The 11,650-nt window shown below is 39.3% G+C and overlaps 1 protein-coding gene across 5 annotated transcripts in view; it reads right to left on the bottom strand.

The window, feature by feature from the left end:
* Positions 1 to 2,840: 2,840 nt before the first annotated feature.
* Positions 2,841 to 11,650, bottom strand: part of NARS2 (asparaginyl-tRNA synthetase 2, mitochondrial) — a 128,784-nt gene continuing 119,974 nt past the window's right edge. For all 5 annotated transcript variants that reach the window (XM_080640780.1, XM_080640784.1, XM_080640781.1 and 2 more), the window contains 3 exons: positions 9,128 to 9,225; positions 7,194 to 7,220; positions 2,841 to 4,085 (listed from right to left, as the gene is read on the bottom strand). In XM_080640780.1, coding sequence (XP_080496906.1) covers positions 3,941 to 4,085; positions 7,194 to 7,220; positions 9,128 to 9,225 — 270 coding nt within the window. In that variant the 3' untranslated portion in view covers positions 2,841 to 3,940. The remainder of the gene's footprint in view (positions 4,086 to 7,193; positions 7,221 to 9,127; positions 9,226 to 11,650) is intronic.

Here is an 11,650-nt window from a genome sequence, read left to right as displayed (position 1 = left end):
CCACTTGAAGGATATTTTGCCAGTTTACAGGGATCGGGCCTAAACTGGCAGTCGGACATCCCTCTCACAATGTGGGACTGCTGGCTCCTAACCGCTCACCTGCCTGCCTGATTGCCCCTAACCACTCTGCCTGCTGGCCTGCTTGCCCCCAACTGTCCCCCGCCGCCGGCCTGCTGACCCCCAAATGCCCCCCCCCCGCCAACCTGATCACCCAAAACTGCCCCCCGTGCCAGTGTGCTCGCCCCCAACTGGCACACTGGCACCCCAAACTGCCCCCTGCCGGCCTGCTCACCCCCAAAGACTCCCCCCTGCTGGCCTGCTTGCCCCCACTTTCCCTCCCCACTGGCCTGCTAGCCCCCAGCTGCCCCCCTGCTGGCCTGCTCACTCCAAACTGCCCCCCCCTGCTGTCCTGATCACCTCCAACTGACCCCCACTGATGGCCTGCTTGCCCTCAACAGCCCCACCCCCCATCAGCCTGATCACCCACAACTGCCGTCCCATCCTGGCCTGATCACCCACAACTGCCCTCCCCTCTTGGCCTCTAACCGCCTCTACCTCGACCCCACCACCATGGCTTTGTCCAGAAGAATGTCTGGAAGGTCTCCTGGAAGGTCTCCCAGTCTAATTAGCATATTATCCTTTTATTAGTATAGCTAGAGGCCTGGTGCAAGGGTGGGGGCCAGCTGGTTTGCCCTGAAGTGTGTCTCAGATCAGGGTGGGGGTCCCGCTGGGGTGCCTGGCCAGGCTGGCTGAGGGCCGTTTTCAGGCTGGCCACACCCCCTTCAGTATGGGGGTCCCTGCTGGGGTGCCTGGCCAGCCTGGGTGAGGGGCTGAGGGCCGTTTTTAGGCTGGCCACGCCCCCTGGTGACCCAAGCTCCCAGCCCCTCCTTTTTTTCAGCGCCTCCTTGAGTGGAGGCTAGGGCCGGCTGGAAGCAGGTATCTGGGATTTATTTATCTATCTTCTATAACTGAAACTTTGTAGCCTTGAGTGGAGGCCAGGGCCAGCCAGGGTGGGTGGGAAGCTTGGCTTCCTCCATCACCAGGGGCAACCCAAGCCTCCTGCTCATTCCAGCTCTGTGGCCACCACCATTTTAGTTGGGTTAATTTGCATACTCGCTCCTGATTGGCTGGTGGATGTAGCGGAGTTATGGTTATTTGCATGTTTCCCTTTTATTAGTGTAGATAAGACTGAAATAATATGGTTCTTGTCCATTTCCATCTGACTTATTTCACTTAGCATGATATTCTTAAGATCCATCCATGCTGTCATAAATGGCAATAATTCATCTTTTCTTATGGCTGAGTAGTATTCCATTGTATATATGTACCACTTCTTTTTTATCCAATCATCCATCAATGAATACTTAGGTTGTTTCCATTCTTGGCTACCACAAATAATACTGCAATGAACACAGGGTTACATATATTTTTTATGAATAAATGTTTTCAACTTTTTCAGTTAGATGCCCAGTAGAGAGATTGCTGGTTATATGGTAGCCCTTAATTTTTTGGGGAACCTCATATTGTTTTCCATAGAGGCTATACCAATTTACATTCCCATCAGCAGTGAACAAGGATTCCCTTTTCACCACATCCTCTCCAACATTTGTTATTTCCTATTTATTGATAATAGACATTTTAACAGGTGTGAGGTGGTGATTTATTATGGTTTTGATTTTCATTTCCCTTATAGGTAGTGAAGTTGAGCATCTTTTCATATATCTGTTGGCCATCTGTGTATCCTTCTTGGGAAAAGGTCTGTTCAGGTCCTTTGCTCATTTTTATTGGATTTTTTGTTGTTGAATTATGAGTTTTAAAAAGTATATATTTTGTATATTAGCCTGTTATTAGAAATAGTATTTGTACATTTCTTCTCCCATTAGGTTGGCTGCCTTTTTGTTTTGTTGATGGTTTCTTTTGCTGTGCAGAAAGAAGCATTTTAGTTGATATAGTCCCATCCGTTTCTTTTACTTCTCTTGCCTTTGGGGTCAAGTTCACAATAGTTTTGCATCTATATGTTCTTTGTATTTTATTGTTTTAGGTATGTGTTATATTCAAGTCTTTTAATATATATGTAAATATATATATATATGTATATATATATATATATATATATATATATATACATATATATATACATATATATATAAAATATTGATTTCAGAGAAGGATAGAAACATCAATGATGATAATCACTCAGCAGCTGCCTCCTGCATGCCCCACAATGAGGATCAAGGCCGCAAACTGGGATGTGCCCTGACTGGGAATCAAGCTGTGACCTCCTGGTTAATAGGTCAATGCTCAACCATTGAGCCATGCTGGCTGGGCTATATTCAAGTCTTTAATTCATTTGAATTAATTTTTGTGTATGGTGTCAGACAGCAATCTAGCTCATTCCTTTGCATGCGGTTTTTCCATTTTCCCAACATCATTTATTGAAGAGGTGTTCCTTTCTCTATTGTGTTTTGAGTTCCTCTGTTGAAAATTAGTTGCTCATATATGTGTAGGTTTATTTCTGGGCTCTCAATTCTAGTCCATTGGTCTGTGTGTCTATTTTTCTGCCAATCCCACACTGTTTTATTTTAGTTTTGTGGGTAAAGTCAGAGGGTGTGTATGGTACCTCTGGCTTTACTTTTCTTAGGACTGTGTGGACTACTTGGATCTTTTGTGGTTACATACAAATTTGAGGATTTTTTTGTTGTTGTTCTATTTCTTTGAAAAATGCCATTGGGATTTTGACGGGGATTGCATTAATTGTGTATACTGCTTTAGATACTATGGCCACTTGAACTATGTTAATTCTTCCAACCCATGAACACAGACTATCTTTCCATTTCTTTGTGTCTTATTCAATTTCTTTCAACGTCTTATAGTTTCCGGTGTATAGGTCCTTTACTTCCTTTGTTAAGTTTATTCCTAGGTATTTTATCCTCTTTGTTGCAAATGTTAATGTGATTGTTTTCGTTATTTATCTTACTGGTATTTCACTGTTAGTATAAGGAAAGCAATGGATTTTTGTACACTGATTTTGCATCCTGCAACTTTGTTGTATTTGTTTATTGTTTCTAAGTCTTTGGTGGAGTCTTTAGGGTTTTCGATATATAGAATCATATCATTTGCAAATAGAGTATTACTTCTTCATTTGCTTTTTGGATACTTTTTAAATTTCTTTCTCTTGCCTGAATGCTGTGGCTAGGACTTCCAGTACTATGTTGAATAACAGTGGTGAGAGGGAGCATCCTTGTCTTGTCCCTGATCTTTGAGGGAAAGCTTTCAGTTTTTCACTAATGAGTATGATATTAGCTGAGGGTTTGTCATATATGGCCTTTATTATATTAAGGTACTTTCCTTCTATATCCATTTTATTGAGGCTCAATAGTTAATAAATGTCATTTTTTTCACCCAGTCTGATAAAAGATTTCAATTCAGAATAGCAGTTTATTAACTTAAGACCCAAAGGAATATTTTCTTCTATGTTTAGTAAAACACAGAGAATAAGATGGGCATTTGTCATAGGTTAAATGGTAAGAAAGAAAAGGTCCAACAACATTTTATTTTTAGTTACTAGTTGTTTCTCAAAGGTCACACAAAGCAGTGAGCTAATCATTAAAGACAAAGTACACTATCTCATCCTCATTTTAGAGTTTGAAAGGACCTTTGGAACCATCTAGTTCAACTTCTTCATTTCTTCTTAATTGACATAATTGATTAGAGATTCTACAGGCTATAAGTACCTCTTCTTGGGAGAGTTCATCTTTCCATGAAATGCCTCAATTTTGTAAGAAAATCATGATCACTTATTTCTTATGTTATATGCTATGGTATGACAAGTACATTTTGAAAACTTCTGCCCTTCTAAAATCCAAACATGCGTTTTCCTGTAGGCACATGCATGTGCAGCACCTCTGGCTTGCATGATTTCCCTTAACCAGTTTTCCAGTTACAAAATACATGAATGAGTAAACCGTGGAAAAGGGATGACATCTTTGATATTGTCAATTCCCAAGATGCATTGCAGGTAGCGTTCAAATCCCATCCCAAAACCTCCATGTGGCACAGATCCAAATCGACGGAGGTCCAGATACCTGATTTTGAGAAACAGAGAATCATAATCTATAAATGTTGTATAGTATCAGAGTTTATAATGGAATTTATGTTTCAAAGTATTTTGTAATCATTTATCTCTCACGTCATTGTGGTAGACCAGACTAAAGGACACGGAGAAGTTAAAAATGATCTGTCCAGTGTTACCCACACAAACAGCAGCAAATCCTGTCATTCATTCATTCATGGGCTTTAGTTACTTGATCCTTTTTCCTTTTAAGTTACTTATTTAATTTTATATAGAAAACTTACCTCATGAGGCCACAGGAAATTTTCTAAGAACTTTACTAATTTTCTTCAAAATATATTCCTTTCCTATTTCTTAGTATGTTAACAGTGCTCTTTTTTATTTTTCTTACCAAAATCATACTGTTCACACACAGAAGAAAGTGAAGAATTTTGCCTGATAAATTACAAAAAGGTATATCCTATTAGATTAGATTGTCACAGCTACATCAAGGGCAGAACCTGCATTTTATTTACTCTTCCATCTCCAGTGCCTGCTCTGGAGTAGACACTTACTTTATAAAGATTCAGTGTTTGAAGGTACAAAAATATACTCGTGAGCACTGGAGTGGGGAGAAACTTCCAGTTCTCTGCTTCACGCCTAGTGGAAGGTGTCTGGAGTAATTTTTCTGGAAGGCTGGGCAGCCTCTGAAGCCCATTCATAAACATTCTGTTCTCACTTAAGATGTCTAAAAAATTCCAATATGGCAACCTGGGATACAGGTATTTTAGGAAAGAAGAGGAGGAGGAAGATTCTGTAAATGTTCTTATGTCATTTGGTGGGAGAATTCTTGATACATAATATTAAGGTAAGTTTAGAGCTTCTTGAATGATTTGTAAAATCATTCAAGAAGCTCTAAAATCAGTTCCAGAATAGAACTTCAGCACCATAGCTGGGAGTCATTTGGCTCCTCCAGAATAAAGACTGTCACTTATTTTCCCACTGTTAACAATCATGGCTACATGTAGAGGTATTTTATGTGGTTAAGATTAAGTATTTATCTTTCTAAAATAAAATATGAACTGCAATTAGGTGAGTTAGAACCAAGTGAGAGATCTACACACAGGAACATCTAGCATAAAACTTCAGATCAGTAAGAGCTGTCAGGAATAATGGATGGAACACAGTCTTCAACAATTAAAATGCTTGGTAGCTGAATTAACTTTAAGTTTATAAGACACAGAGGCAGGGTATACTTTGGTTTAGTGAGAAAGTGAGATGAAGGGCATATCAAACCACTGCCACAAACACCTGCAGGATCTGAGCTGGCAGCTAGAAGTCCAGCAAAAGCTTTAGGTGGGCTGAAACCGGTTTGGCTCAGTGGATAGAGCGTCGGCCTGTGGACTGAAGGGTCCCAGGTTTGATTCCGGTTGAGGGCATGTACCTTGGTTGCGGGCACATCCCCAGTGGGGGGTGTGCAGGAGGCAGCTGATCGATGTTTCTCTCTCATCGATGTTTCTAGCTCTCTATCCCTCTCCCTTCCTCTCTGTAAAATATCAATAAAAAATATATTAAAAAAAAAAAAGCTTTAGGTGGTTCTAAATTTCTCATACCTTGATGTCAAAACACTGATATAAATGTCTGGAAACTGAATTCAGCATTTTTCTTGCCTTTGCTTTAATAGATGGAAAAAGCCAGTTCTTAGAAACAAGTTTTCTAAAGAATATGTATTTGATGGATTGTTTATTCTAGGGTGGCCAGATTATAAAAGAGATGGTACAGAATTTGTGGAACTAGTTACAGGTTTTGCTTGCATATGGCATTTAGAAATAGGAAGTGAGTAAATTCTTAGACACCTGGTGTGGCCACTTAGAGTGGGTAGAACACTAGCAGAGGTCACAGACTTGAAGATTTTGAAAACCCCTTCTACCTTTTCAAATACTATGGTAACCATTTAAAAGGAAGGAAATTCAAGTAATAAATCTTTATATTCGGAGAGCTTAACAGTTTGACAACTTTAGTTGGAAAAAAAATATTATTGAAATGATCAATAAAGACCAGAAAAGGCCTAAATTTATTTAACCAATAATTAAAATTTGCATTTAGCTAGTTTTCATATACTTGTAGACAGAAACTGAGGTAAAATGCATACGCTTGATCAGTCAGGCTCATCTACCTAATAGCAGAAGTCAGAACGAAGGAAGGTGCGGCAGGGAGCACTAGCATTTACTGAGCTTCTGCTCTATGTAGATACTTAACCTATATTGTTTCATTTCATCCTTACAATACCCTGTGAAATAATATTATCATTCCATCTTTTAGCCAAGAAATCCAAGACTCAGAGAGATTAACCATGCCTAAGGTCATTCCTGGTAAAAAACAAAGGCATTCAAGGCCCATTACCTAAACCCAATTTTAGGCTTTTTGCATTTCTGGAATTTTAGTTCCGTCATTTCCAAAAGACAAGTGCGTAATCAGATCCTTTCTTCTCCTGAAGACAGGTGAAGAATTAATAATACTGTTGATAATATTATACCAATATCCTGAAAGAGTCTATTACAGAAATATAAATTAAAATTCTGCATATATGAAAAAGTATCTGAAGAAAGGGTCTGAGGAAAGAAAACCAGAAAACTTTGGAGAAGTAAATGTGAGTGCAGACAGGTGGTCTTCCCTAAGCAGCTTAGATTTCTAAAGTTGGTGAAGATCACTTAGGGGTCACTTAGTTCAAGCACCTAATTTCACATAGAGAGAAACTGAAGCATAATGGTTAGGAACAAAGTCCCAGCTATATGCTTCCAACTGCTGTGCTCTTAGTTAAGTTAGTTAACATCTCTAGGCCTCAGGTCTGGAGGCACAGTTAAAAAGGAGCAAGAACAGTACCTAACTCACAGGGTGTTATGCTGTTTACATGAGGTAATATACACCAAAACTGTAACACAGTTGTCCAGCACACAATAAGTAATAAATAAACCAACGGCAGCCATTATTACTATTTTTCAAGGACTCAAAAAAAAAAATCTTCTGCAAACTTGTTCATTGTTTTTAACACTCTTTCACAGTGCCTTGGGAATACAAGTAAAAACTACGTAATGCTCAAACCAACAGCTAGAAGAAGAATCATTAGGGGCTTCCTTCTTACCATTGATAGGCTTCTGTCAGTCCTGATCTGTAAAAGGAATACAATAGAATTATTTCAGAGAAAGTAAGGTAAACATACTAACCACTAAACATCTGTTCTGGGCTGTGTGCTCTTTACAGAGAAGTGCACACCAAAACTCGTGCTCTCAAGTAACATGCAACCTGGTTGAGGGGCTGAACCTTTACTGTATGGTCAGAACGGCGAGTTCAACAATAGTCCAAGGTGTTATCAAATAGTCAATAAATGCTTTAGAAGTATGACCCAGGGGTTCACTTGGATGAGTGTATTGTCCTGTCACACAAAAAAGGACTATTACTGCTACTGAAGGTTGTTGGAAGGCACACACAAACAAAGGACACACGGATACACCTTTCACTCTGTAACATTAAAATAATATAGATTCTGAGGCTACCTTCATAATATGATTGCTAATTGGCTTTTGCCAATTAAGTGTTAAAAGTTTTTAGCTTTTAGTACTCATTAAAAGTAATTTCAGTCCTTTAAACAAGTGTTCGGGACCAATATATCTGAAGTGATCAGGACAATGAAAAACGCAAATATACAAAAATATAGAACACATAAACAGAAGTCACAGACGGATCAGAGAGAGATGGAAATGCATATCCATTTCATTAGAAAAGATAAATTTGGATATTATCAGATATTAGGTAAACATTTAATGTTATGAGGAAAGGTTTCCTGAAGGAAGGAAGCAAGCAAAGAAAACAGAGCAATTAATCTTTCAACAGATGAGGTTTCTTGCCATGTGTGATTTTTATTGTGCTTTAAAAAAACCCAAAAACACACACCCAGAGAATCTTTAAATTCTTTCCATCGAAGGAGTTTGACCTTTACTTCAATTCTATGATTTTCCCAGGACTTTCTAACATGTTGGTTATAGTAAGGAGTCAGTACTCTAATAAAAAAGAGTCCTCCCAAAACATACTTACCCCCTTTCTTCTGGACCCTAACCAAATAGAGCAGTTCAAGTAAACAGGATTACAAAACCAAGTTGCCGAACAGATTTATAGGTTGAGACCTTGGAAAACATCAACTTTTTAAGCATTTTTCCATTAGGTAAGGCAATGGCAATTTAGCAGGATATTTTCAAACAATTATGGCTTTTCCAGGTTACTTTCCAGATTACTCTGAAAAGTACCAGTATTATCTGGAGAGAAGGATTATGCCTTCAACATGGGAAAGCCTTTTTAAAAATATGTTTGGCACAGCAAAAGTTGAAAACAGAGGTTTATAACCCTGGTTAGTTTAGGAAGTCATTGTGGTGTGTTGGCAGACCATGCATATATGGAAGTGGTAGTTCAATTAGAAACACAATTCCCTATTTCTCTTCTCCAAAACATTTTCTGTGTGTTCACCAATTCATTTCTCAGGCCTTGGACAGATAGTTAAAGTAAGTTATTCAAATAGCTAAATCAAGACCCTTACACAATGTAGAAAGTCTGAGGAAAGGAAAACTGCTTTTCCTAAATAGCTTAGCAGATATTTTTAGTATCTTTCTGTTTCCATCTTTATCCTTTCCCTGGTTCAGAGTCTGTTTCTTTATGGCCCTACAGGACTCATAATTTAGAGTATATAAAAAGAACATAGAGAAGAGAAAAATAAAAATGAAGGGCAAGCTTTAATGGGGAAATCTTCCTCCTTCCATCATTAACTTTTTAAAAAGCCATTTCCATAGGAAGAGATAAACACAAACAGTGGGCAGTTTTTATTGTGGCCTTGTTTCATGTAACAGTTCCATTTGTTAAGAAAGGGAAGCTGAGAAAGGTCCAACTTGCTCAAGGTCACTAGAATCTGAATTTCAGGTCTGCCAGTGGCTGCGGCCTGTGAACTGTCCTCTGTTACTTTGTAACGACTGCCTTTGAGTTTCTTGTCCCCAATTTCTGAATTTTGTTTCTTTTAGGTCTGACCAATACCTGGCCAGCCGCTGCTCTAAGAAATGGTATCGCTCCTCTCGGAGGCTTCCTCCAAAGAGCTCTCCAACTCCAGGAACCAGAAGGTCAACAGCAGCAACCTAAGAAGGAAACAAACCAATAGATATTATTTTCAGAGGATTCAACAATTGTCACGTTCTCAAGCATGTGAAACTTTTAACATTTGGACAACTAACTGCTCACCAGAATCTTATTTATGTTATTTGTTCATGTTCCCTGTTTCAGTATCAAATGTTTAATATCATCTTTAGAATACATGCTACACAAATTGCAGGTGGATAGTTTCCTCTCCCCTCGTGCACCCTTTTATGCAGTGTACTTAACAAAAATGTGTTTTCTTCACAAATGTGATACAAATGTTAATTATAAAAAATGTGGAAAATATTAAAAATTATGAAATATTAAAAATCACCTATCACTACACAGAAGCACTACACATTCTGGCATATTTCCTTTCAGGTTTTCTTCTTATACATTTAAAGAGTATGCACAATTTATTGTTTAGGAGTATCAGTCTTTATCGAACTGCTTTCCTTTTGTTGAACATGTAGGAGGTACGTGTATGTTTGTTTTCTCTTATAAATAATGTGACAATGAAGATTTTTCTTTACTTTGTAGTATTTTGTTAAGACATGTAAAATATGGTCTGATTATTACAAAGAACTACAAATTAAATCAACAAGATATCATTTTGGAGTTACCAAGCGGTGAAGATAAGAAAACAACATAAATGAGCTGGACTAGAGAATGCATCAACCAGTGCTCTTGTACATTTGATACAACCTTTCTGTCAGCAATTTGGCAAAAGATAATTAAAAGCCTGAAAAATGCAATATGCTTTGACTCAGCAATAATGGTTCTAAGAACCAGTCCCCAAAAATAATCCGAGATGCAAAAATAAGATTAACAGACAGGACGTTTATTGCAGCATTACTTATAATGACAAGAAATTCATGTGCACATCAATAGGAGACTTAGATACATTATAGCCATGAATAAGAAAAAGAATGACATCTATATCACGAAATGTTAATTGTATTGCCACTGTGACATCTTTTATCTGTATTTCCTTATTTTCTACAATGAAGAGGTGTTAAATTGAAGGCATAGAGAAGCACCACCTTACTTTGTAGTTTATAAATAAATATTAAGAAAAAGTTCAAAAGAAAAACCAACAAAAAACTTTCAACAGGAAAAAATAGTAACTTGATATTTTAATTTGTATTTCTTTGATTACTCTTTGCTTGATTTAAGACTGTTTATTTGCTATCTCTATTATCTTGTGACTTGACAATTCTTTGGGGAGGCAGGTAGACATTTGTAAGGTTAAGAATATGAAGGCACAAAACTTAGAATGATTTATTGCAAAAAACGAAAAATTAGGAATCAGTAAAACACATTTCTATTTTTAAATGCCACATTATATTATAAGCTCTTCTTAAACTTTGCCTCACTTTACTATTAAGCCATCCCCTTGTTTTGATTTCAGAACTTAAAAAATAAAATCCTCACCTGAGGATATGTTTATTGATTTTAAAGAGGAAGAGAGAGATAGACAGGGAGAGAGAGAGAGAAACATCAACAGGTTACCTCCTGTACACCCTGATTGGGGATCCAACTCAAAAACTTTTTGGTGACAGGATGATGCCCCAACTAACTGAGCCACCTGGCCATGCTGATTTTAGAACTTTTGGTTAAGATAACTTTACAAATAATTGAGATTAATAAAGAATATTATAATTCAAGAATATGCTTTAAATGCTTTATACCTCATCCTTATCCTATATAATAAAGAGGTAATATGCAAATTGACCATCACTCCAACACACAAGATGGCCGCCCCCATGTGGTCAAAGATGGCCACCACAAGAGGGCCAGGAGGGGAAGGTAGTTGTGGGTGATCAGGCCAGCAGGGGAGGGCAGTTGGGGGCAACCAGGCCAGCAGGGGAGGGCAGTTAGGGGTGACCAGGCCTACAGGGGAGGGCAGTTGGGGGTGACCAGGCCTGCAGGGGAGGGCAGTTGGGGGTGACCAGGCCTACAGGGGAGGGCAGTTGGGGGCACCCAGGCTGGCAGGGGAGGGCAGTTAGGGGGGGCCAGGCTGGCAAGGGAGGGCAGTTAGGGGTGACCGGGCCAGCAGGGGAGGGCAGTTGGAGGCGACCAGGCCTGTAGGGGAGGACAGTTAAGGGCGACCAGGCCTGCAGGGGAGGGCAGTTAGGGGCAATTGGGCTGGCAGGGGAGGGCAGTTAGGCGTCAGTCAGGCTGGCAGGGTAGTGGTTAGGGGTTGATCAGGCTGGCAGGCAGAAGCGGTTAGGGGCAATCAGGCAGGCAGGCAGGCGAGTGGTTGGGAGCCAGCAGTCCTGGATTGTGAGAGGGATGTCCGATTGGAAAGGGTGTAGGCTGGGCTGAGGGACACGCCTCCCTCCCCGCCCCCGAGGCACCCCCTCCTTGCATGAATTTCATGCACTGGGCCTCTAGTTATTATCATAAAAGAGAAAGCATTAGGCA

This window comes from Plecotus auritus (genome assembly GCF_963455305.1).
Source record: "Plecotus auritus genome assembly, chromosome: 9".
Classification (NCBI taxonomy): Eukaryota; Metazoa; Chordata; class Mammalia; order Chiroptera; family Vespertilionidae; genus Plecotus; species Plecotus auritus.
This window is presented reverse-complemented; position numbering and strand designations above follow the sequence as displayed.